General features: G+C 39.5%; 1 protein-coding gene and 1 long non-coding RNA gene across 2 annotated transcripts in view; one reads left to right on the top strand and one right to left on the bottom strand.

Moving 5' to 3' along the window:
• The window catches only part of dpy19l1l (dpy-19-like 1, like (H. sapiens)), a 34,813-nt gene extending 22,761 nt beyond the window's left edge, over window positions 1-12,052 (bottom strand). Inside the window, exons 1-9 of the mRNA XM_047360589.1 lie at window positions 11,650-12,052; window positions 11,203-11,227; window positions 11,025-11,112; window positions 7,821-7,958; window positions 4,895-5,015; window positions 2,672-2,765; window positions 2,447-2,504; window positions 2,006-2,097; window positions 142-241 (exon numbers count right to left, since the gene is read on the bottom strand). Coding sequence (XP_047216545.1) covers window positions 142-241; window positions 2,006-2,097; window positions 2,447-2,504; window positions 2,672-2,765; window positions 4,895-5,015; window positions 7,821-7,958; window positions 11,025-11,112; window positions 11,203-11,227; window positions 11,650-11,872 — 939 coding nt within the window. The 5' untranslated portion in view covers window positions 11,873-12,052. The remainder of the gene's footprint in view (window positions 1-141; window positions 242-2,005; window positions 2,098-2,446; window positions 2,505-2,671; window positions 2,766-4,894; window positions 5,016-7,820; window positions 7,959-11,024; window positions 11,113-11,202; window positions 11,228-11,649) is intronic.
• A 3,008-nt stretch (window positions 12,053-15,060) lies between these two features.
• LOC124865476 lies at window positions 15,061-16,959 on the top strand. Its single transcript, XR_007037608.1, has 2 exons — window positions 15,061-15,187; window positions 16,896-16,959. It is a non-coding gene; the product is annotated as an uncharacterized LOC124865476 (long non-coding RNA).
• The last annotated feature ends 10,727 nt before the right edge of the window (window positions 16,960-27,686 follow it).

A 27,686-nucleotide genomic window follows, 5' to 3' on the forward strand; every position in this document is an offset into this window, starting at 1 on the left:
TCATTTCTTTAAAGCTCAGTGACATAATTTGTCAGCAGAGTCCTTGCCAGAGTATGATGTTTGTTCCCAGCCCATATTTTCTCCCTAATCTGCCAGACCTGCACACATTCTCTCTAAATGTGCGTCTTGTTCTCCGTTTACCTGAGTGAGCAGCACGAACTGGGCGAACTGCCAAGGCAGCATGAAGCATAAATTGGAGATGCCCAGAGCGACCATGGCTGTCCTGCTTGGGTTTCGTGTGCTGTGGAAGAAGAGAGACAGAGGAGGTAAAAACAGAATTTGGAGCTGAGGAGATAAAAGAAGCTGTATTAAGATGCCCGAGAAAACAGACACGTTCAATGGCACTATAAAAAAAAAAACCCACTGAACCTCATTATGCATTATGTCACTCAGGAAGCTGTTCTACATCAGGGAAAAGGGTTTCTGTTCCATATGTCTAACAGGTCTCACCCAGAACAAAGTGTTCTGGATGAGACCGTTTGTTCCAGAACAAACGGTCACAAGATGATACGACTTGACAGGATAATGTTTTGCTGCGTTAAGTGCTGTAGCTCCTCTAAGAGCTTCCGTCAGAGTGCCATTTAGCTGATAACCAGAGCAGAGTCTCGTTTCTTCAAAGCACAAAAGCAGTTATATAGTTATGGACTACCAGCAACAATTACACAAAGGGGTTTGATCGAGCAAACACTGACGGCTTAATTAGAAACATCTCCGTATTAATGAAATTATCCCATAAAATAGAGTACATCCACCTTCTCTTCTAGGGTTTTTTGCATCCAGATGTAAAATAATGATCTGGTCTTTGCCAGGTTGTAATATTCTTTCAATCTAACCCCAAGTTTACAAAAACACACAACAGATGTCACACTGTCATTAAATATTAAACAAACATTAAGCCAAAATGGAAAAAAACAGTGGGAGAAAATTTCAATCCTAGAAACCAACAGCTTGGAGAACCAATGTTAGCAGCATTAACTCTCAGTAGATGTTTTCTGGATGACTATCATTCTCTCACATTGCTGTGGACCAATGTTAACCCACTCGTTACAACACTGCTTCATTCACTGAGCCTTTCAGACATTCGTTTCTGCACAGCTGTCTTAAGGCCGTACCACTGCATGAAAACAGGCTGAGGTCTTTGGCTGGACCATTACAACACTTTGATTCTTCTGTTTTTCAGCCAATCCGTTGCAGATTTGCTGTTGTTTGTGATGGGATGGTTCTGTTGATGACCCAGTTTGGGTCGAGCTTAAGCCTTCAGACAGATGACTCTAGAAGTCAGATGTTAGAACGGTCAACTAAATGACTGCATAGTGCTCAGGTTGTGCGGCTCCCCCACCATGCTTTACAGTGGTGATGTTCTGCAAATGTTTTCCTTTGTAACTTTGCTAAGTGGTGCTGCCACATTCTTAGTCGAGATACGAGGCTTTCTGTTGGGAACCCTTTAAAACAAATCGTACTGGTTCAGTTCTTTTGTGTTTGTACTGTTAAAAACTTTAATATTTTAATGGCTAACTGAGGTATGTAGAGTCTAAGATGGAGCTCTTCTGTTTATTGGCAATTTCTCTGAGAAATGCACAGTCTGAGCTTAGCAGCTGTCTGAAATATGCCCAACTTAACCTATAAGGTGTCTCAGACAGATGGGCAGCAGTGGTTGCTTCTCTGAGGTCATTGGTGATGAATTTCCTCATTGGAGTCATGTTAACGTACGCCTGTATGCTCCAAACCAGCAAACTGCCAGAACAACTGCTTTTATAAAGGTGGCCCTGGAAAACCAAAAATTGAAATGTATCAGATTGATCCGGTACAGTAACAAAAGTAGTTGTATTAGTTTCAGGTTGCAAAATATTAAAATGGTCATTTAAGAATGTCTGGAGTGTAAAAAGAGATGAACATTGTAAAAGGCCAGTTGACAAAAATTATGGAAACAGACTACTTGGGTCTTTTTGAGGGCTGCAGGCAGCCTATGTGAAAACACTACTGAGAGGTGAGTGTTGCCATTTACCGTAAGATGTAGGTGAGAAGCAGCATCTGCAGGACTAAAAAGGGGTAAGCAAAGCTCTCCCTCAGGGGTGGAGTCCACATCACACGAGTGCTCTGTTTTTGTACATAAAGAAAAAATAAATAAATCAGTAAACAGAAGTAAAATACAGTTTATGTAATTATTTTATCAGCAACTAATACTTATATGAAACACTGGCAGACGGTAGTAGTATTAATGTACAGCTCTGAAATAAATTTAGTCAAGCAATCTTGCATATACCATAGAAAACATCTCGGTTCACGCAAGAAAAAAGGAAACTGCAGCTAAACAGAAGTCCATCTCTGGATTTTTTAACAGCTTTTTCATTCTGAAACTTAAAAGAGTTCCTAAATTTTCAAAAGATTTATAATCTTGGTTGGTGTTGAGTTTTCTTGATACGTTTGGTAAGGACAAGGAACTCACTTCACCGTGATTAAAGAAAAAACACAAAGTGGTGACAATCCCACCCAGGCAGCTTCCACTGGAAAGGAAAAGAACAGAAAGACAGATGGGAGAAGTAGTTTTCTAGTTGAAGTTTTAAACAGTCAAAAACAGGAACCAAATGATGACTTGAGACATATTTGACAAAAAAAAATGTGTCTTTTCTCTGATGCTTTAGGGCAGAGCACAGGGTGAAAGTGAACTTACCTGAGGTAAGCACCATAAATAAAGAACAGGCTCATCATTGCTCCATTCAGCAGGAAAACACAGGCTACGTAGAAGTATGCAGGATCGCCCAGACCTGATGTGCACCAGACACACATAAAACATTTTTCAGTCGGTTGATTTGCAGCTAAAGCACATTTTGAGGCTCTGTAAGATCAGGAGCACCTCAGGTTGGTGACGTTCAGCCATGCACAAGTAACTCATGAAAAAGGTAACATTTCTGCAGAGCTCTGTTTTTCCCACGAGGATACAACATATTCACTGCTGTAGAGGCTTTGGTTAAAATCTTACTTTCAGCTGTCTTATCCGATCACCATACAAATGCACCATTATGCATTCAGTTTTCAAGTATAGTATTGCAATAAGAAAACAAAGCAGGTTTGCATTAAGACTTTTGGGCTAAGTAGTCTCTAGAAAGATCTACAGACTCACAAAATATTTTCTTGCATAATCCAAAATCAACATGTTAAGCAAGACCTTTTATTCAGGTGTGCTAATCTAGGGGAACATTTAGGACCCCTGCACACCCCTGGTTTAGACCAAAATATATTGATGTGTTAGAATGGCCTAACTAAATTCCAACCAAGATCCAACTAAAAACCTGTGGCAGGACTTGAAAATCAATGTTTACAGATCCTGTGAGATCCAATCTGAGCTCATTTGAAAAGCTGGTGGAGACTTGGCAACAAAAGATGTTTATACAAAATATTAACTCATGGGGGCTGAACACAAATGTATGCCACACATTTTATTTGCAAAGAAATGAAAAACTATTCAAGAAATAAATATGAATTATTTTTTATGCACAATAGACTTGAATTCATCTCTCATTCAGGAGGAACCTTAAAAATAATTTCCTCTTAATGTTTCCAGAAAACAGTGCATACCATTAAGGATGTAATGACTAACTGGTTCTTTTTGTGTCAACATGATCCTTCAACACCAGTATGTGGCTGTGAATCACAGAACGAACAGCAGCTGGTCTATTTATGGAATGAATACTCGCTGCTCTTTCACGAGTCGTTGTGAATCTCACAAAAATGAAAATGCTGGCTGACAAATTTCCAGGAAACACTGGGTTGTGTTGCACCAGGTTTGTGCAAAAACTGTGAAAACAGACTGTGTACAATGGCCCTGCTGCTTCCACTAAAGAGACAGAAGCAGAACAGAGACTAAAGCAGCTACTCACAGGAAGGTTAGAAACAGCTTTCGCTCAGGAACAAATTTAAACCAAGTCTGAAGCTTTTCTTCATCTTGTGTTTGCTTAATGTTTATAAAAATGAAAAAAGGAGAATGGAGCTTTAGTGCTTCACATATGTTACGATTGAACAGATTTTTTTCCCTAGGACTATGGTGGATTTTAATATCATTGACCCAGACATCGTTCTTCTCAGTGACACTCTCCAGCTCATCTGCAGAACCCCTAGGCGTTCCTAGGCAAAAGGGATGTATTTTCCCTGCAGTACATTCTGAGACTGCCTTGAGGTCTCCTTCTAGTGAGATGTGTCTGGAAAACATCCAAAGAGAGGCATCAGGATGCATCCTAATCAAATACATCAGCAAATGCTAATCTACTTGAAATAGAAGAACAGCAGCTACACACCTAGTTCCCCCTTTGCAGAATCACCACCTCAACCCAGTGGAGGGGTCTGAGCACCAATATTGTCCTGAAGGCTATGGTGTCTAGGGTTTCGATCTAATTTTACAAACTGGCCTCAAGGAAGAGGTCAAGATACTAACATTAATGCAGTCTTGATGGCAAACAACAGCAGAAATTAGCCAATCTGGCACAGATTAGGAAGACCAGAGCCCCTTTGCTGAGCCAGACCGAGGATGGGGTTCACTAGTAAACACCTGGTAGTTGGCCATGGTTCTTGGGGCTCAGCCCGACATAATAGGAACAGACCAATCAACATGGGGCTTGACGTCCCTCTACCTGTGGCGAGGAACATCAAGATCAGGTTTCATGACAGCTTGGTGCTAGTTAAGGGCCTGGGCATGCCGATTCCTGATGTCTGAGGCACACTAAACTGTTTATTTCTCTTAAGTTTGCAAAACTGTGTTTTCAAGAAAGGCTTTGATTGTTAGGTTTTTAAACCTTGCACCGAAACTAATTAGTGCAACACAGCAGATTTGCTGTGTGTTTGAGAGTGAAGAAAATGACTCGGATAAGCATTTGCAGTTCAGAATGAGGAAACTAAATACCTTCACAGCTATCCACAGGAGTGAGTCCCTCTCCTCTGTTAATGGACCAGCACATCTTTGTGGGAATCCCAAAGTAGGCCATAACACCTGTGTACATACGGTACCAGCTGGCCAGGACCACCTGAGGAGAGAGGGGCAGTAAAAAGCCTGTTCAAACATCATGTTTGAAAAGGTTTTTCTCTCTTATCTCAGAGGAATAAACAAAACAGGAAACTGAATGTGGTTCAGTCTGACAGCCTGGGTTCTGGGTTTCTGATACTAACCATGAAGGTAAGCATACTGTCTGAGAACTTTTCATTACTAATCAATGACCTCCAATTTCCTTTCACAATGAAGAGGATCTCTGCAGCCGACTCTTAGAGAACTGCAGCAAAGAGGGGCACCTTGGGGTTATCAGGTCTCCATACATGCCGACTGGGTGTCAGGCAGGCATGACTCCACATGTGGAGTTTGATAACGCTGCTGTGACTTTAACCTGAACCATAAGTATTAATCATCTGAGACTAGGATTAAGTTTTTTAGCAACAAACACTCACAAGTGGGTAAAATGATATGGAAAAGCGCCACTGGTAAAGAAGGGGGAGGATATGTGATGGTGTGGGCTTGTTTCTCTTCCCAAGGGCTTGGGAACCTTGTTAAGAGTACGTGGCATCATATTACCCAGACCATTTAAAACTCTGATGGCATCAGCAAGAAAACTGAAAATGGGAGTCAATGGGTCTATTAGCAGGATAATGGTCCAAAACATATGCTCAAATTAACGCAGAAATGGTTCAGTAGAACCAAAATCAACCGTCCTGTACAGGGATGAAGCAATATCAAAATCTGGGCTGATATCAATATCCGATTTTTATATTGCTGTTCTGACCGATAACTGATTTTATGTATATTTTCCTACCCTTTTGACACAGTGAGAAAAACAACCACACTGCTGACGTGGCTTCACTGCTTCAGATGAACACTCCACTATCCTGGGCTCAATCACCGTCACGTGACCAAACAAATACCACTGGCCCAACAGACTCCTCTCCCGAAACAGACACACCATGGCAACAAGATGGAAATAAATACGAGTTATTCATATCGGCCCCGTTTTATTTATCAGACCAATTCCAATATGTTAAAAATTGACCAATATCGGCGGACACCGTTGTTAATGCCGATATATCATGCATCCCTAGCCTTCTATGGCCATTACAGACTCCAGACCTACAGTGCCTTGCGAAAGTATTCGGCCCCTTGAACTTTTCAACCTTTTGCCACATTTCAGGCTTCAAACATAAAGATATAAAATTCAAATTTTTTGTGAAGAATCAACAACAAGTGGGACACAATCGTGAAGTGGAATGAATTTTATTGGATGTGTCAAACACCTGCTCTGTGATAGTCTCAGGGTTCTGTTCAAAGCGCAGAGAGCATCATGAAGACCAAGGAACACACCAGGCAGGTCCAAGATACTGTTGTGGAGAAGTTTAAATCCGGATTTGGATACAAAAATATTTCCCAAGCTTTAAACATCCCAAGGAGCACTGTGCAAGCAATCATATTGAAATGGAAGGAGTATCAGACCACTACAAATCTACCAAGACCCGGCCGTCCCTCTAAACTTTCATCTCGAACAAGGAGAAGACTGATCAGAGATGCAGCCAAGAGGCCCATGATCACTCTGGATGAACTGCAGAGATCTACAGCTGAGGTGGGAGAGTCTGTCCATAGGACAACAATCAGTCGTACACTGCACAAATCTGGCCTTTATGGAAGAGTGGCAAGAAGAAAGCCAGTTCTCAAAGATATCCATAAAATGTCTTGTTTAAAGTTTGCCACAAGCCACCTGGGAGACACACCAAACATGTGGAAGAAGGTGCTCTGGTCAGATGAAACCAAAATCAAACTGTTTGGCCACAATGCAAAACGATATGTTTGGCGTAAAAGCAACACAGCTCATCACCCTGAACACACCATCCCCACTGTCAAACATGGTGGTGGCAGCATCATGGTTTGGGCCTGCTTTTCGTCAGGAGGGACAGGGAAGATGTTCAAAATTGATGGGAAGATGGATGGGGCCAAATACAGGACCATTCTGGAAGAAAACCTGTTGGAGTCTGCAAGAGACCTGAGACTGGGACGGAGATTTATCTTCCAACAAGACAATGATCCAAAATATAAAGCCAAATCTACAATGGAATGGTTCACAAATAAACGTATCCAGGTGTTGGAATGGCCAAGTCAAAGTCCAGACCTGAATCCAATTGAGAATCTGTGGAAAGAGCTGAAGACTGCTATTCATGAACGCTCTCCATCCAACCTCACTGAGCTCGAGCTGTTTTGCAAGGAAGAATGGGCAAGAATTTCAGTCTCTCGATGTGCAAAACTGATAGAGACAAACCCCAAGAGACTTGCAGCTGTAATTGCAGCAAAGGGTGGCGCTACAAAGTATTAATGCAAGGGGGCCAAATAATATTGCACATCCCACTTTTCAGTTTTTTATTTGTTAAACAAGTTTGACAGATCCAATAAATTTCATTCCACTTCACGATTGTGTCCCACTTGTTGATTCTTCACAAAAAATTAGAATTTTATATCTTTGTGTTTGAAGCCTGAAATATGGCAAGAGGTTGAAAAGTTCAAGGGTGCCGAATACTTTAGCAAGGCACTGTAGGTCCTATAGAAAACCAGTGGGTTGTGCTGAGGAGAGGAAAACAGAAGATCCAGTGCTCTAGAAGATATATAAAGATTGTGCAAAAGTAAATGGTCATAGATCCCTCTGTTTGCTCCAACCTCGTGAAATGTTTAATCAGCTGCAATACTAACAAGCTTGACATCTGTAATTTTGTTAAAACCAATTATTTCTTCTCGGGGGATTTTCCCCCTGGTTAATGGAATGAGTAGTACAGAGACAGTAACAGATGCTGAAAACAATAGTTACCTCCGGGTAGAGATTGAACCTCTTCAGTGTGTTAATAACCAAAGGATACTCGGTGAGTCGATCGTTCATGATCTTGTGGAGTCCATCCAGGAACGAAGGAGCCTCAATAATGGTCTTGTAGTAGGAATAGTACAGACCCTGGAATCAAAATAAAAGATTAAGAAAAACCAAGATGAGGAAAGCAGGATGAACAACAGAAGAACAACCAAGGAACAAAAAAGACATTAAAATACAACAGATATATTCTGAGAAAGAAGCATCAGACGGAGACTTAATAAAATCCAGAAGAGATGTGTCAAACAAGCTCAGCAGATGACAGAGACTGTCTGTCCATTTGGTACAGTAGAGGTCAGACTAGATGATAACACCTTTAACATCAGCGCTGAAACATGAGTAGCTTTCAGAAAGCTGCAACACCTTAAAAGCAACTTATTGACTGACTGCCATTTAGCAGGGATCCATGTAACAGCCAAAGGGAAAAACATACATCATAGAAATGAGAAGTAAACCATTTACCAAAATGTTGTGATGAGCCCACATTTTATTATGAGTGAGAAAAAAAAATACTTTTTTCTGGCTGCGTTCACAACTTTAGATACAAAGTCATGACAAGCCCTCACTGGTGTACACACGGGTGAAGGTTGACCTTTGCTCAAAGAAGATTGATTTTGTTTGGTGGTCAAATAAAAACTAAGTGTTGGGAAATGACAAATCCTGCTGCCTCACAAGCTAAAACCAGCTTTGGACCGTTGTTATCTTGTTGCTCAACATTTGTTTCTTCCCCACACTTAAAACATAACACCACATCCTTCTGTCAGGTAGAAGGCTGCTCCTATCTGAACCTGGACCACAATGTTTAATGCTGTTAATATGATCATTATCTTCAAAAATAAATGTGCACCTTTTGTATTTATATTGTCAAGATGAATGGAAGTACACATTAAATTATATTATAGAATTGTTAGTGTTTCCTGATCAGCTGTGGATTCACGATGGCGTGAACTCTCAGAAGATTTTATTCCTTTGGATGTTTAGATTCCTATTCATCAAACAAAAAAATCATCCAATCTTTCCCCATTCTCCCTGAAGCACCTCAATCTCACATATACAAGTCAATCACAAAACTACAGGAAGGATTTCTGCAACAAATCCTATGACTCAAGAATACGTGCATGACGACACAAAAGACTTTGAGAGAATAATCTATCAGGAAGTCAAAAATGCAACCACAATCTGCTTCACAACATGGGAAACATCTCTGTGCAGACTTGGACATATCAACTTTGTTCTTCCAGAACAAATGGCACAAGCACCAGAGTTCATTTTCCATTTGATTAGCTGTGAATCTAAATGGATTAGGCATTCTCACCTGACTACACACAACAAATAAAAATCTCTTAAAACTTCCTGATTAAATGTCAAGTGATAAATAGAAAAGCAAACAATCATTTTTATAACTGATCAAGTAATATCAGTCAGAGAAAGAAGACAAATAATTGGCCATCATTCAACCCCAGGAACCTTCTTGCTGTAAGGCAACAGTGCTAACAGCTATATGACACTGTGCAGCCCACCTATAGAGTCCCAGCAGGGAAAGGCTGCTGCTACTTCTTTCAAACTCATTTTACCAGACTAATGGACACATGTTTCCTGCCCTAAAAACCAACAAAAGTCGAAAAAATATCGATAGACAAAATGTCTACTGGCTAAATAAAATAATTAGCATAGAATATTGGCTGTAAACTGCCCTGACAGTTATGTTTATTTTCTATATTTGCTTTATCCTTGCAGAGTTGGGTAAGAGAAAGAGTAGAACCTGGACAGGTCACCAGTCCATCACAAGGCAACACAAAGAGGCACACAGGGGAAACAATTGTGCATGGAAGTACTCATAACCCAAGAGCAATTTACAATGTCATATTAACCTAATATGCATTTATTGCATAGTGGGAAGAAGCTGCAATATCCATAAAAAATGCGTATGGATGAGAAGAACAGGAAAATGTCATCCAGAAAGGCCCACATCAGCATTCAGACCCTGAATTTTCTGCTTGTGAGGTAAGAGTGCTAATGACTGGTAGCAAAAAACAGTTTCTTCCTTAAACAATACCTTCTCTGGGTCAGTTTGACCATAGCCAGTTTTAACACCCATTTCCTTCATTTTTCATCTTAGTTAGGTTAGTCTTAAAGGTTTGTTAGGTAAAAATCAAATCTCTTGTATAACGACTTTTTACAATATTTTCTCAAGACCCTATTTCCATTTATTGTGGTTCTGATGCCTGTTTGGGCCAGTTGATTCTGAAGGAATATGACAGCTTATGACCCCTGATCAAGCTAAAATAACTAGGCACCCTCATGCTGGTAAATTTTTATTACAGTCAAATGACCAAAGACTGAATTATCTTTTTCTTAGAGTAGACAACAAGTAGAATATAGAAAAAGATCCTGCAGATGATAGTGAGGGAAACTGAGAAGGTCATTTTAACCTCTGTCCAGGATCTGTTTTACTGCACTTGTTTTGTGTTTTATCTGTTTGTGTTTTCACCTATTTTCTACTGCTTTCTATTATATATTTGTCAGCAACTTGTTATGAGTAGCACAGAAACACTGTTTTACTGTATGCCATTTATTATACAATGAAATGACAAACTTAACTGAATTTGAAAACCATTTTAGGTCATCAAAGCCAAATTGTGTGGCTAGATAAATGTTCCAGGTCTGCAGTAATCAGTATCTACCAACAGCGGTGGAAGAAACGGTGGTGAACTGGCGACAAGGTCACTGGCAGCCCCTTTTCGAGGCGCGTGAAAAGCGACGGCTGGTTTGTGCTGTCTGGTCCAATACAAGACACTAGCTACCATAGCTCAAATTGCTGAAGATGTTAATGCTGGTTCTAATAGAAAGATGTGATAATTCACAGTGCCTTGCAATTTGATGTGTATGGGTCTGAATAACCACAAACCAATCAGGGGGTCCATGCTGGTCATAACGTTATGCCTAATCACTATATTCAGATCTTTTAAGAAGATTACCATATTGAACTCTTGCTTTGTCCAGTATCAGGGCCTTTAACTATAAACTGGTTGAAAACTTTACCAGTGTTTCTTATTAAATCAAATATGTTCCATACATTGGCAGAAAGAGTCATCATCTTTTAAAATGATACCGTTAGAGCATTCCTGAAAGAGAACAACAACCATTTACCATTTCTGTTCGGAAGGCCATTTCCTTCTCCAGGTTGGACAGATGTGAAAAGTGCCTGTCATTCTCAAAGAGCTGAGACAGATGAGACCTAGTCACGGTAGGAGGAGAAGTGTGTAAACAAGGAGCAACTAAGCACAACCTTTGTGCATAACACAGCAGTGTTTGTGCTACAGCTTACCAGTGCAGATATCCAGTCAGCCCAGCTGTGGACAGAGAAATTGGAAACTTTAAAGGTTCCGGAGTAAAACTGCTTCTTCTTGGAATTGAAAACAGGTTAAAAACACAGCAAATCCATAAATACTACCAAAACCACACAGGTCACAGTTCAAATGTGATTTACGGGCTTACTGTTGGGTTATTACATGGATATCCAATAGTGAACTGAAAGTGAAAACCTGTTCACGTGTCTAACTGGTGTATAACGTAAGCAAACAAAGAACAGAGGTTATTTATTCGAGTCTAACGACAACGACCACCAGCGAGCTAGCGTCTGTGTAAGCTAACAGTTGATGGTTAACAAAGATAATTGAAAGATTTCCCGCTACAACGACACCAGTATACCAGCGTTAGCTCCTGTTAGCTCGGGATTTATGAGCATGCTAGCAGGCTAAAGCTCCGAACTTACCAAGCAGGACCGTGAAACCCAGCTTCCAGACCGAAGACGAAGTTAGCCCGAGCTTGTGTCCGATTACTGACAGCCCGTTTGGATGAGAGAAAGCCTTGCTCTCCCTGCCTGGTCGCCTAATGTTACTTTTGCTGTGGGGTGAAACGTGATGAAGGTTTCTGTCGCGCTCGGTCTGAGTCTGACCGGGACTCTTCCCGGTCTGTTTCCTGGTTTTAGCCACCATGATTATGTGAGCGGAGGTTCGGGGAGTGAGCTGGAAGAGCAGAGGGATGTGCGAGCTCAACAGCTCCACGGTCGCTCCTATCTGCTCCTCCAATCTGGTTTACTACCTGAGTGATGCTGTGACTGAGTCCTCGTTCAAGTGGTATAACGCAGCGTCCTCTGTTGGTGGTTTAGTCTCACTACAGTCCGCTTTTTAGTGTAGCCATGGCAACGCCACTGCGCAGGCTCCAGGATAAATGTTGCTACAGGTTACATGAAGAAAAATAAGACACGACAACGAAGAAAACTACTAAGAAAAATCAAGATTGATGCTAGAGTACAACATGTTTCAGACCACAGGGTTATGAAAGGCTTCAGACGCTGAAACAAGTACAAACCAATAAAAGCAAAAACATTGCGTTGTAATGTAAATAAAGATAAAGAATAAAATGGCGGACGAAAGGAGCAGCCAGAAAAATTGTGTTTATATAAAAAAAAAAAAACATCCTATAAACAGGCCAAGAAAAAACAAAATATCTAATTTTCGCAGGTTAAATATGCTTGAGTTCTAACATGTCACAGCTCCATTATAAGTCTATAAGTAAATCTCTCTTTCAAAAATACATATCTATCTTGAGGCAGCCACCAGTTTGAAAACATCTATTTACCTTCTCTATTGGGACAGTGTGTCCACATTTTCGAGATGCGATTCACTGTAAAGTAGCAAAAGTATGATAGAAATGATCCCGTTAGAAAAGAAAAAGAAAAACGTGACGCAGAAGCAAATCTGACCAGTAGAGGCCGCTGCAGGACCACAGTCTGTACTTTTTCTTTTACTAATATTTCCCATGGTATGTTGCCTGGGTCAGTTGACATGTTTTCTTATTTCTTTACCTAACAATTACAAAGACAAAATACATTTATTCATAATTTAGTAAATAGTACTTGAGAGCGCTAAAACTTTTAAAAACGGACACCCACTGCTATTGGTCAGGAACTTGAAACTTGACAATTTTTTTCTAGTGTGGCAAAAGAGACTTCAATTTTAGCAAATATGAGTTCATCTGATCTTTTTTTTTTTTTATCTTGGGGAGCAGGACGTTGGGACATTATGATATCAAACCTCCACCAGCCATAGAGGGACTGTTAAGAACGGAGGGAAATGTGTTATATTAGATATTTTTAACAAACACGTCAAACTAAAGGAAGCACATAAAGGGCATAACTTCAATGGGATGAGCTGTGGTTGGTGGCCTACTTAAAATCTGTCAACAAACTCCTTTATTGTTAAACAACACATTTTTCTTGCTTAGTTACCCTTGTTTTTATTGATACATACAGTACAACTAATGTTTATCAAATAAGAAGCATTTAAACCTGAAAATGCTTGCTGAATTGCACTATTGTTTTACTTGTAGGAAGTTTGGCACATGCAGATTTTGAATCTGTATAAAAAGAAAGGAAGAGGTAAATTCAGATTAAGGTTCAAATATGGGTACCTTCACAGACATCTTATAGGTGGAAATTTGTTTTACTTATTCAAAATGTCCTTCCTAATGTAGACAATAGATTTACTTTTAAGAGTTTAATCAGTATTGTTGCCCTGCAGTGAAATTATCTTCTGAACCACTTCTTGTGGGCCACATACACTCATCACAGGTTCATTCATCAAGCGCACAAATATTATCAGCAAGTCATTTTGTTTGTACAAAAATGATGCTGTAGCAAACAATAACGTTCACTAGGCTTTTAAGGAAAATTAGGTAATGACAGGCAAAAGTGGAACTGGCTGATCAAGACCCTGGAGAAGTTGAAACCATGGAGTATATGCAATGAGTTTTATTAGTTTTCTAACGTTGTTTCTTTTAGAGATGCATTGTTTAGACTTTTTTGGCTGGTTTCCAATCTCTGTTTTCTTATAAAGCTTTGATCCACAGATGCTGATTTTGGTCAATAATGATTTCTCTATATTGATGGCATTCAAAGTATTTTTTTCTAGCCTTCCAGCTATTTGGAAGATATTCTCTCATTCCACACAGTGAGTGAGTAGTCAATGAAAAACAGGGTTTTACTACTTAAAAAAGGCTTTAGCTTTGTATATTAGCGAATAGCTAATCATTTTTATTAGGATGCAGACACTTACCTCAACTCTGATATTTGCAAAAGACTTTCAACATCTCCAGATCTAACATGCTCCATGACAGGAAGGCATTGGAAGCAAAGGACAAAGCACAACAAATGATAGAGGATAAATGATAGATCCTCCTTACATCCTTCCTGTTATCTGCTGAACATCTTGCTCTCCATCTGTCATAGCATGAATGAGCCACAGGCATGTCTGAAAATGTCATAAAAATCACAGTTTCTTTATAAATGAATGAATGTATTAATAAAATCTTTGTTTCAAATTTACAAGCAACACATGTTAACACATGAAAACAGAACAAGAAACAGAAACAACGTTTAAGAAACCAATCCCATTAATGTGATGATACGAAATAAAATGTCAGATAATCCCCATCATTCAAATCAGAACAGAATATAAATATTCCTAGAAATTTACAATTCAGATTATGTAAAATAAATTCGGTTTCTTATTCAAAAAGGAGTAGGGGGAAGCAAATGCTTGTTAGATCCTACCCTTATATACCAGTCCACATTACCTAGCTTTTTGCATATTTTGTGCCTCCTCTGAATTCATTTTTAAACAGCTCACTGTCAGGATTGTGGGTTTGGAGGCAGGACGGGGATGCAGAACACGCCGAGGAGGCCGCATGGTGAGTAGATTAAGTTTTTAATTAGTGATGTTACCTCTAACAACGAGGCTTCAAAGCACGCTTCTAACTCGACAGGGTAGTTATGGTGAAGCAGTGGGCCGGAGCTTGCTTCATGTGATGTTCCTGATGACGTGTGAACCACTTCACTGCTTCATTCAGACCGAGTCAGCTGACTGCTTTGAGTTGACATCTGATGCGATTCAGTGTATTTAAGATGCTCTCAAGCCCCGGTTCACATCCCCGTTCTACACGTATTATACATTACGAACAGTTCTCGTTTTTGGATATTCTGAGTTTTGGTGGATTATTCTGTCATGGAGCAACCATCTAGGAAGCATTCAAAGTGTTTATTAGAAAGTCTATAGCCTATACTATGCAGTAGTATTATAGTCATGGTATCATGCAAGAGGTGCAGTAACAGGTTGTTATATTGGTTTTACAGATGCAGTGTTTGCTTTGCCCGAAGCTGCTGACGTATAATAATGATAATAATACGTCATCAATGCTGAGGCATTATAGAGCCACACACGAGAACACTCAGCCTCATGCCACCAGTCAAGGTCAGCAATACATAGATATACAGGTCCTTCTCAAAATATTAGCATATTGTGATAAAGTTCATTATTTTCCATAATGTAATGATGAAAATTTAACATTCATATATTTTAGATTCATTGCACACTAACTGAAATATTTCAGGTCTTTTATTGTCTTAATACGGATGATTTTGGCATACAGCTCATGAAAACCCAAAATTCCTATCTCACAAAATTAGCATATTTCATCCGACCGATAAAAGAAAAGTGTTTTTAATACATAAAACGTCAACCTTCAAATAATCATGTACAGTTATGCACTCAATACTTGGTCGGGAATCCTTTTGCAGAAATGACTGCTTCAATGTGGCGTGGCATGGAGGCAATCAGCCTGTGGCACTGCTAAGGTCTTATGGAGGCCCAGGATGCTTCGATAGCGGCCTTTAGCTCATCCAGAGTGTTGGGTCTTGAGTCTCTCAACGTTCTCTTCACAATATCCCACAGATTCTCTATGGGGTTCAGGTCAGGAGAGTTGGCAGGCCAATTGAGCACAGTGATACCATGGTCAGTAAATCATTTACCAGTGGTTTTGGCACTGTGAGCAGGTGCCAGGTCGTGCTGAAAAATGAAATCTTCATCTCCATAAAGCTTTTCAGCAGATGGAAGCATGAAGTGCTCCAAAATCTCCTGATAGCTAGCTGCATTGACCCTGCCCTTGATAAAACACAGTGGACCAACACCAGCAGCTGACACGGCACCCCAGACCATCACTGACTGTGGGTACTTGACACTGGACTTCTGGCATTTTGGCATTTCCTTCTCCCCAGTCTTCCTCCAGACTCTGGCACCTTGATTTCCGAATGACATGCAGAATTTGCTTTCATCCGAAAAAAGTACTTTGGACCACTGAGCAACAGTCCAGTGCTGCTTCTCTGTAGCCCAGGTCAGGCGCTTCTGCCGCTGTTTCTGGTTCAAAAGTGGCTTGACCTGGGGAATGCGGCACCTGTAGCCCATTTCCTGCACACACCTGTTCACGGTGGCTCTGGATGTTTCTACTCCAGACTCAGTCCACTGCTTCCGCAGGTCCCCCAAGGTCTGGAATCGGCCCTTCTCCACAATCTTCCTCAGGGTCCGGTCACCTCTTCTCGTTGTGCAGCGTTTTCTGACACACTTTTTCCTTCCCACAGAGGTGCCTTGATACAGCACTCTGGGAACAGCCTATTCGTTCAGAAATGTCTTTCTGTGTCTTACCCTCTTGCTTGAGGGTGTCAATAGTGGCCTTCTGGACAGCAGTCAGGTCGGCAGTTTTACCCATGATTGGGGTTTTGAGTGATGAACCAGGCTGGGAGTTTTAAAGGCCTCAGGAATCTTTTGCAGGTGTTTAGAGTTAACTCGTTGATTCAGATGATTAGGTTCATAGCTCGTTTAGAGACTCTTTTAATGATATGCTAATTTTGTGAGATAGGAATTTTGGGTTTTCATGAGCTGTATGCCAAAATCATCCGTATTAAGACAAGGAAAGACCTGAAATATTTCAGTTAGTGTGCAATGAATCTAAAATATATGAATGTTAAATTTTCATCATTACATTATGGAAAATAATGAACTTTATCACAATATGCTAATATTTTGAGAAGGACCTGTACATGCAGAATTAGAAAGAATGACAGTTAAATATTTGTTAATTAAATTGAAGTTACTTGTCTTTATTATTTTCTTTATTTTTTTTTAGGATCCAGGAAGCAAGAGCTTGATGAAGCTCTTGTGGACTTCATAGATAAGGACTCCCAGCCTCTCTCTGTATCCAAACCTAAACCACCCAGCCAAACAGTTCCTAGTCACACCAGCCTCCTCTGTTCCCTGTGAAAGAGTAGTTTCCAAAGCTGGAGAAAATGTCTTAAAATAGAAACCGTTTTAACCCTTCTACTGTGCAGAAATTACTTTTCTTGAATAAAAACACCTGAAGTAACACAAGCATCCTCTTTATTACACCAAGCACAATGTCCAAAAACACTCAGTACACCAAGTAAATTCCCACAGAAAATATGAATGACCAATCAAAAATGTTCACTTCATTTTTTTTTTTAGTTATTTAAAAATGGGACAGTGGAATTTCATAAAACAAATGACAATTCAAGTTAAAGAAGCCAGAATTAGCCTAATGGCTATTTTTCATCTGTAATCCCCTACAGTTCACATTGTTTTTAAATTTTTTTTCAAGGGTTAATTACTCAGAATCTTTAATGGGTTACTAAAAACACATATGTACAACACGCATATATACATACATACAAAAGTGCTATTATTTACACAAGAAGTGCATCACATTCGCAGGGCTTCATTTGGTGCAACAATCACTACTGCCAGTAGATGTCACCCAAGGGAATTGAATGAACCTTCGGGTAGTGAACCACTTTATGACACAATGGTTCAAAATGATTCTATGCTTCAGAAAGCCTGACATCACTATTTTTAATAATGAAACTGAAGGTAGACTTACAGACTGGTAATCCAAGAGCACAAGTTCAGGAGGCAAACAGAAAACAAACCACTTGGAGAAACTCTGGAAGACAACTGGGGTAGTTAACATGAGGCACCAGCCGGGGAACAATGAAAACTAGAGAGCTTATAAGCTGAGGGAAGTGGAGTATGGACCAATGAGACAGTTAGGCAGGTAATCAGAGGAAACATGAAACAGGTGTGGACCAGGCTGCAGGGAACTGAGGGAATATGTTACTATGGAAACAGGAACTAGTGAATGCAGAGACTGGAAGAGAGAACTAAACTAAACTAGAGACAACTCTAGGGAAAAGAAACCTAAACATAAAATAACATAAATAGTAATTCTAGGAAGAACTAAACAGGGGCATGGGGAAAAGCTAAACTAATGGAAAACAGACCTAAGGAACCCTATATAATATAAACCCTAACATAAAACACAAGTCTAAATCTGGAAGGAACACTAACTAGACAAAGCAGGGACAAGAGGAACTATAGGCGAGGGGAGAAAGAACTACTAAAACTAAGGGGCAGGAGAGAGAACAAAACTATCAGGATGACAGAAGGAATAAACAAACATAACTACTAAACCCAAAGGATTAGAAACACCTAACTGAAAAAGTAAACAAACACAAAATCCAAAATGGCAGATCCTGACACTCACTGATACAAAAAATACCTAACTTTGAGTTTTCACGCACTAACTGTGTCCTCCCCAAAGAGATTTGTTTTTAGTACAACCTGTTAACACTTTTATGTGGTGGGTTCACTGATCAGAAAAAAAAATCCAGATATTTCATCAGTCTGGGCTCGTTAATGGGAAAAATCATCAGTTTCCGTCAGCAGTTCATTTCTAAGAGCCTCTATGGTCTCCAGACATTTTCAGACGTTTAGGGTAAAAAATATTTTTTATAATAAGTGAGCAGACGTACGTGCAAACAATGCTAGCTTTTCTTAAAAACATCTTCTCTGGCTAATTTGATATGAGTCATTGTTCTGTATTCCTGAGAATATGGTGTCTCTCAGACTGTTTCAGTATCATTGCCTTGGTCAAACAGACGCTTTCTCAGCCCACACACATCTGAGTCTTTGCTTATTGTTACACCCTCAGCAGTTGTTGTTGGAGCACCAGGCGCTGTGCCTTTCCCGTTCCCTGTGTCCAAAGCCGACCCAACAAAACCACTAGCACATGTGGACAACGCATGGGATAAAAATCCTTCCCTGCATGCCATATCTCTCATCATCCAACCCTTATTCCATCCCACCAGGAGCCCGGTTCCTCGCCCCTCTTCGCTTCCACAGCATTATTTTCTCAAACTCCCCACAGAATCAAAACAGCCAGTTTAAACTGAAACACAATCACTGTGGCTGAGTGGTCCCCATTGCTGTCAGAAGCAGGAGGTGTCACTGGACTGGACTCTGGTGAGGGACGACCTATTGAAAACTGTTCACTCAAGTTGTGATTACTCTGAGGGGATTTTTTTTGCAGAAAATACAAGATGGCAGCATGGATACTGTCACTGGTTCCCAGCTTTGTTAGTGGTGTCAAATGGGTCTGACGACACCGTCCATCGAAGTTGAAATGTGTGCTATTGGATGACATGGTGGTGTGTACTGCACCACCTGCTAATGACAGACAAAACTACAGGAAGGAGAGACTCAGTGTGACGGTGTATATAACAAACTGGAGGTTGTTTTCGTGTTCTTATTTTTGACCCCCATGAACTCCAGGATGCCTTTCTAATCTTTAACTTACTGATAATTTAGTAGGCCTGTCCAACATACAATATAAGAGCTTTTACAGTTCATGAAAAGAAGAATTTTTTACTGATTTTAAGATTATTTTTCTGTTTTTTTACAAAGTCCTGCATGCAGGTATTGACATGCAAACCTTGTTCATTTTATATGAACATGATTTTCAAATTTTCTACTTTGACTATAATGTATATGCTGTATTATACATTGTTACATACTTCCACGATATTTGCAGAGTAAATACCATAGACTCTGTCTCATCTTGTATATGTTTGTACACCAGAATTTATTTTTAATGCACATCTACGAATGCACATGTTGAGACAGTAAGCCAAGGGGTCTTGGCTTACTGTCTCAACATGTGCATTCATAGATGTAACACTTTTGTTTTTTAATGGAGAAGTGTTGTCTGGTTGCTTTATTCTATTCAAGCTACATTATCTTTTAGCGTGTTAATTTGTTTTTGTTGCATTCTTTTTATTGCTGCTGCTGCACATGGGAAGTTGTCTCCACAATTTCTTTGTGTTGAGGAAAAATGGCAATAGTCACCATAATTTCTTTGTGTAAATAAACTTCTCTTATCTTACCCTAAAATGTTATGTTACATCAGTGTGACTGCCAGATTTGCAGAGTTCTGTGAATAAGTATTCAACTTCTCATCATTTCTGCAAGCTTTGTTGCAAAACTTCCATATATTCTTTTAAAGTAGTCTGAAACAATTTCTTTGCAAACTTTCTAAATGTTTTTTCCTTGACCTTAATGGGAGGATTTATTATTTTCTTTATGAGTTGCTTTCTACTGGCCACAGTACCACTGACCTTTGGACTTTACAAACATAAAAGTCACCTTACTCAAAGACTGTAGCAGTTTTGTGTCTGCATGTAACAACCAAGTTCGCAAAAAGGAGTTATGTCTGTATCTTTTTGCACTTCTTGTCACAAAGAGACATCATTTGTTATAATTTTTTTTGTTTCCTTGACAAAGAAGGCCTAAGACAATACATTTTGTTGTAAAATATACCAGCAAAACTCCTGAAGACATAAAATTAGCCAAAATCTTTGCAATTGTCACCATGGTGTGCAGTGTGTCTGAGGATAATGAATGAGTGAACTATCAAATAGAATGTTGGGCATAAAAACACAAAGAGTATCCAAAAGGGATGTTGATGAAGCCCCAGAAAATCTGTGCAAATGGGCCCCATTAAGATTTTACACAGTTTGCTTGGTACTGTGGGTGTGGCCTCATAATAGGCTTCATGTATGGGGCCCAATTGGGTTAAATAAATACACTTCATGTTAGCAAAACCAGTTAGGCACCACATGTAGGTTTTTGCTCAAACTGGTCCTAAAAAAATCAGTTCAAATTGCACAACACAGCTAACTGCTGTGAACATTTTTTTTGCTTCTTTGCCACAATGTTTCAGATCATCAAACACATTTTAATAGGTGATATAGATAACATGAGTAAATGCAAAAAGCAGCTTTTAGATGATAATTTTAGTCATTAAAGGGAAAAGGTTGTCCAAACCAACCCGGCATATTGCCCTCTAAACCTCATAACTGGTTGTGCCGTTCTGAGCAGCACCTGGCATCAGGAGTTTGTAATAACTGACAATGAGTCTTTAACATCACCGCTCAGGATTTCTGATCCCCTCTCATTTGCAGAAATGTTTTAATTCAGCCATATTGAAGGCTTTTGAGTATGAACAGTGTATTTAGGGTCTACAGGACCTAGGATTCTACAGCATCTGAATTGGATTTAAGTCCAGACTTGAGCTAGACCACTCCAAAACCTCAATTTTGTTTTTGTTTTAAGCCATTCAGAGGTAGGCTTTTTACTGTGCTGTGGATCATTGTCCTGCTCCAGAACCAACATGTAACTGGGCTTAAGGTTCTGTACTGATTCTGCAGGATTTTCTTGGCGCAGAGCAAAAGTCATGATTCCATCAGATATGGAAAGTTGTCCATGTCTTGAGGAAGATAAGCAGCCCCAAACCCTCACACTATGATCTGTTTCTGAAACGCTCTGTCTCGTCAGTCCACAGAATATTTTCCCAAATGTTTTGGGGATCATGAACATATGTTTTGGTAAATGCGAGATAGACCTTTATGTTCTTTATGGTCAGTAGTGGTTTTAGCCTTGGAACTAGTGGATGCCATTTTTGCCAAGTCTCTCTTTCATATTTTTAAATATTGAACATTGATCAAGGCAGTGAGGTCTGCAGCGCTTTAAGTGTTGTTCTGAGTTGTTTTGTGACCTCCTGGTTGAATCATCTGTGTGCTCTTGGAGTAATTATGGTTGACCAGCATCTCCTCTAGTTGTGGATTATAGCTCTCACCTTGGTTCGCAGGCATCCAAAAGTTTGGCTTGTGAAAATGGGCTTGGACTTTCCAATAAAATGCAGTTTAATTATAGTTATTTCATGGTTTAAAAGGCGGCAACTACTTTTTCCCAGAGGGTCAGGCTGGTTTGGATAACCTTTTTCCTTAAAGGAATTAAATTATCCTTTGAGAACAGCTTTTAGGGGTTACATTAAAATTCGTTTTATAATCGGAAACATTGAAGTGTGAAAAAAAAAAAAATAATAGAAGAAATCTAAGGAGGCAAAGACTACTTCACAGCACTTTAAAATCCATTTGGATCCAGTTTTCAACCCAGAGCTGCCTATAAACATATACAGATGCATCTTTATAAATCAGAACATTATAAAAATAAGTTTATTTCAGTATTCAATTAAAAAGTGACTTTGCAGTCATTGGCACCCTCACAAAGGGGAGTAAGTCATCAAATGTCATTGCACAGAGTGCTCTATGCAAGCATGTAAATTGAAAGTTTAGTGAAAGCAAAAGGTGTAGTAGAAAAAGTTGTACAAAGCAACAAAGATGACAAGAGCCTTCATGGATTGTGAAGCAAAGCCCATTGAAGAATTTGGAGAAAACTCACCAGGTGTAGACTGTGGCTAGAATCAGTGCTTCAGCAGAAGATGACCTCCTAGTTTATTGAGAAGCTAATTTCTCGCCCATGTGCCCATGTGTGAAAATCTTGACTGAGTAATAGGGTTTAAAAATGGCATGTGTGTATGTGTGTGTTTCTGAGGCAGAGGCAGGATGTGTGAATTAATTTACATGCCAGCTGGCCACTCCTGTTGCTGTGACATGTTCATTACGAAGCAGGGACATATGTTGTCAATGCTCACTCGTTGTCTGAGTGTCAGTTATCCTAACATTACGGCCCATCAGTATTCTCTGGAAAGCAATTCAATTAGAGATCTCCAGGGGCCACGGGGCCCTCAGTTCCACCTCACTGAGGCCACAGGACTGAATGGCTTTCTCATCAGATTGCTGGGTGCTGGTTAGAGAGAATATAAAACTGTTCTAGGAGAAAAGGATATTTTGTTCCTTTGCTATAATGTCAGGAACAGAGTTAATGTGAGCAAAAAAGTTAAACCTCAAATGATGATATTTAACTTTGTGATAGCTTCTGTGAATTTCTAAACTTACAGTATATGATGCCATTTAATCATTGATTCATCAAATGGCATTGTATTAGGTAAAAGATATTTAAATTTTTCTTCTTTATTTATAGATTCCTGTTGTGCTTTTTATTCTATAGTAGAATAATTGTGTTCTATTGTACAGCTCCTCAAAAGTTCACTAAGGGACCTTTGTGACTTTTTGACACAGGAAGAACATTTCAATTGAGTTACCCATCAGGTTAGGAGTTGAACCTCATCAACTGTTCCCCATAAATAGGTTTTCTTTTATAAAACTACATAGCTATTTATACGAAAATATGTGATTCATTCAAAAAGAAAAAGACAACGAGACCATATTTCTGTACCTCAATCTGACATTATCTTTTATCCCAAAGGAGCTAAATTGTTTGTCGGGGCTGGAGTTTTTTTGTGTGTGCACTGTTTGTGTTTGACTCCTAGTAGGCGCTAGTGTTTTCGGCTGTGGTGAGACAGGTGTTTCCCATCCCCAGTGATTGATCCTGGAGTACTTACGCAGGAGGCAGCCAGCATCTCCTCGATCGAGTATTAGCCTCAGTGGTAGCTACTCAGCCAACCTACGTTCCAAGCTAAGTATAATTTGTTTTTGACCTCGTTTTAACTACTCTTTGCTCTTTCTGGTGAACTATACCGGCGACTACCTGGAGGATACACAGGCTGGCCCCGGTGGCTTAACCTTTATGCTGCCTTCGTTCCTAAGATCACCAAGGACAGATCTCCAATGAATCAACCTGTATTAACAGAACCTGGAATCCATTCCGGCTGGCTGCTCCTGGACCTCGAACCTTGTCATGCTTTCTCATCCACTCCTGTCCACCCTCCACCGTCCCGCTAACACACCGCCTTCCTACCAAGCACAAAACCCAGTAACTAAGTGAACTCTGGACTTACCATCTTCGTTTCCCAACATTGTTTCTCCAGTCCGAATACCTCTCCTCCTGGCGGATAACTACTCCCCTCCTAGTAAGAAACATTGCACAATAGTTATCCAGCTTGGTTTACCTTGTCACTTACCTGTTATTTCCCTTCCTACAGTTGTTCCTGCACTCCGTTCCATTCTAGTCACTTTAATAAACTTTTCAAACTGGTACCTGTTTCCCTTGAGCGTCATTCTGCATGTGGGGAAGATCCTCGCGAAAAACTATGACAATGTTCACTTTAAAACTTGTAGGCTCTTTCAAAACTTTATCACATAAGAAATAAAAAACTCGAGAGGATATGTTTTTATGAGGTTTGCTTTCTAAATTGGAAAACTGTCATTCATTCATCAACTTGCATTAAAGTCCACAAAATGCAGGAGATTGTCACCGTTCCAGTTGTTTTATCAAATATTGCTCTGACTGTAGAGTTAAGAAAGTTTTGGTGAGTAGATATTTTCTTGTAGCATTTTATAGGAATAAACTGACCCACAGCATCATACATCCTCCTACTTAGTTAACAATGGGCATTCATTTTTTTCCTACATATTCTTACCCTGCTTCATACCCATAGCCTAAATTTGAGCAAAACTCATGGATTCTGTTAAAGTCCCACAACCAAACGTCTGGTGTTATATATATTTGTGATGGTATGATGGAAAATATTTTTTCCTGACATGCCTTCTAAACAGTTGATGTTTAGAAGGCATGTTTGTTATGGAGACTTAGTGATTGGAGCAAAATTTGGTAAATGTTGACTGACTAATAAAGATTAACACACATCTGTCATGCATGAAAGGCATGTTTTTTTGTCTTTGTAATTTTGAACAGTGGTAAAGAGAAATGGGTCTGTGTGTTAGGTCAAATTTGGGAAAACTGAGCACTTAATTAATTAAAGGTTCATTGACATTCTGATCTATTTAAAGAAATCATCACTTACCTGTATTTTATATAAATTTATCTAAATATTTACATTGAAATCATTGAAATCAATTAGTTAAAAGCAAGAATCAGCTGTTCAAGGGCTGGTCATAATGATAAGGTCCATTAACCAAGCTGAAGGCAGCACAGACCATGTGTAGGTGCAGAAATATGCAGAAAAAAACCATCCAAAAATTATCTTTTCTATATTCATAGTTAATTTATAGTTAATAAAGCTTCTTCTGCAACAGATGGTACATCTTTGAATGATTAATAAATTCAAATTTAGAATCTGTTCTGTATAACTAAAGTGGCCTTTTCTCTCCTGTTTGAATGTTTTGTCTTTAGCTACAACAGGTGCTGCAAGACCTTTCCTTCACCCGCTGGTCTTTGTCATGGAAACACTGCTTTAGTTGGACACAGTGATGCTTTTGGGCCGACCTTAATCCCAGTAACACAGCTGCCTGGATTACCAGCGCACCTTGACCTGGTGAGTTTGAAATCCTCTCTTCCCGGGACAAAGCTGACAGCCAGGCTCACCTGCCTCTCTGTGATGGAGAGATAAACCGAGCACGAGGCATCAGGCAGAACATCAGTCATGCATTCTTCTGTTCTTTAACAAATGACTGCTAAAACCTGAAAGAAAGATATTTATTCATCTTGGGTGAATTTCCTGATTTGTCTGGGAATCAATATGGATAAAAATTATTGTATCATGTTTTTACATAAATTAATCATCTACAGTTTTTTTAACAGTAAACATAAAAACGAGCTATTAACCACTGTTTGCTGGTGCATCATATCATAAAGCTTTTTTTTAAACATTGTCCTGTCCAGGCAGCTTATGCAAACAGGGTTGTGGGTCTGGTTGCCTTGTAGTACCAGTGGCAGATTTGCTCTGCAAAATGGGGAGAAACATTCCCCCTGTTGCACATTGATTTTATTAAATTATGACAGGCCATAACAGGTTCAGAACAAACTAAAGCTGGATCAAGATTCTTACACTGCCTAGGAAAAACAAGTTTAAACTCTACATCATGCTGTGACTGAAAACCACACTTATTTTCACATTTAATAGTTGTTGAAATTCCACATCAGCCTTAAGGAATGGATTCCGTGCAACTTTAGTCATTTAAAAAATCTGTAATATTTAGGAGTAAAGATAAATAGGAGACACCATATTTAAGGAAGAAAGTGCATGATGTAGCTGAGCTCTTTAAGGTAAGGTAAGGTAAGTTTATTTATATAGCGCTTTTCAGTAACGAGACACTCAAAGCGCTGTACATTCAATTGCAATACAATCACAAAGAAAATGAACACAGATACAGACACAGAAAAACAAATCAAATGATCCTTCTAAGAAATCTAAAATCTATGAATCCTTCTGAGAAATCTAAAAATCTCTGGCCAACATTACAATGATACAGATAACATTAATAATCCTTTGGGTTTTACTGGTAAGAGCTGGTTCTAAACCAATCTTTCTATAGAGGTAATTATATCATTAAGTCCTCTATGTAGGGGAAAGCATCTTGTGCTAAGAGAGAATGATCCTTGGGTTCACTGGTATAAGATTTATACTTTACTGCCTCTAAGTCGTTTGAAAACCTTTGGACTTAAAGTTGTATAAGATGTGCACACTCTGAAATAGAAACAGGGTGCAACCTGATGGAGGTGGTAAAATGGTCTGAATATCAGTCAGTCATTTTCTACCACTTCTTCCATAGTGGGTTGCGGGGAAGCTGGTGCCTATCTCCAGCAGTCTACAGGCGAGAGGTGGGGTACACCATGGACAGGTCGCCAGTCCATCGCAGGGCAACACACATGAATGATATTATCCTAAAAATATTTTCCCAATATTATTATGGAATTTTATTTAATAATTGTCCAACTCCGGATATGTATGGGAAAAGAAAGTGGAACATTGAAAACTATTTGTATTTTTAGGCTTTAGTACTAATATCATTCCATATACATTCATCCATCCATCTATCCATTACAAATTTATAGTAAACCAAGTAAAATACCAGTGGAAACATGCAAAGCAAATATGAGAGTTTGATTTGTGTTTGGTTGCCAGTTTTTACACCCACTTATTGAGAAGGGTATAAATAATTATCAGCATGCCATTTTTTAGTAAAATGTAAAAAAAGGAGGGCAAGAGAGAGGCCAAGCAGCGGGTTGAGGGAGAGGACATGATTGGCTTAAGCCGGTGCAGAAAGATTGTTTCCTTTGGTGCTGTTCTGTGATTTCCTGTCCTGTGATCTTCTATTCCATATGATTAGGCGATGTGCAGAGCGTGCAGTCACATGACGGGCTTTGCTCCATGCTGACTGTGCAGACAAATGAAGCAGAGCAATGACAAAGTTGGCAGGCCAACACAGAGGAGATTAGCTGCTGCAATGAGGAAAACACACAAGTGATGTGTTTAACTACTGAGGCTACTGTAGTAGGACTTAGTATTACTGTTATTAAGAGTGAGTGCATTTCATTTCTTAGCCTTAGTTACTCCAGCAACAGGACAGATTTTGGTTTTTCTGCACAAAATGAAGTTGCTGAGAAAATCGAAAGATGCATTCTCACTTTCAAGGTTTGAAACTGGTACCAACAAGGACAAACATACCAGAACACACCCCCATAATATAAGCACACACACATACACACATATGAGTGAACCCTAGCAGTCTTGAATAGGGTTTATGTAATACAATTAGTCCAAATCAGTGGCCTCCTATTCAGAGCCTCCACAATACCACAGGGGCCCTGCTCTCCTTCTGCAACACACTCTAGTACACTTTCTCTCTCTCTGTCTCTCTCTCTCTCTCACACACACAAACACACACACACACACACACACACACACTTGTTTTGCTATATGTAGTGAGGACCATGTGTTGACTTCCATTGATTTTCAGTCATT

This window comes from Girardinichthys multiradiatus, chromosome 3, assembly GCF_021462225.1.
Source record: "Girardinichthys multiradiatus isolate DD_20200921_A chromosome 3, DD_fGirMul_XY1, whole genome shotgun sequence".
Taxonomy (NCBI): domain Eukaryota; kingdom Metazoa; phylum Chordata; class Actinopteri; order Cyprinodontiformes; family Goodeidae; genus Girardinichthys; species Girardinichthys multiradiatus.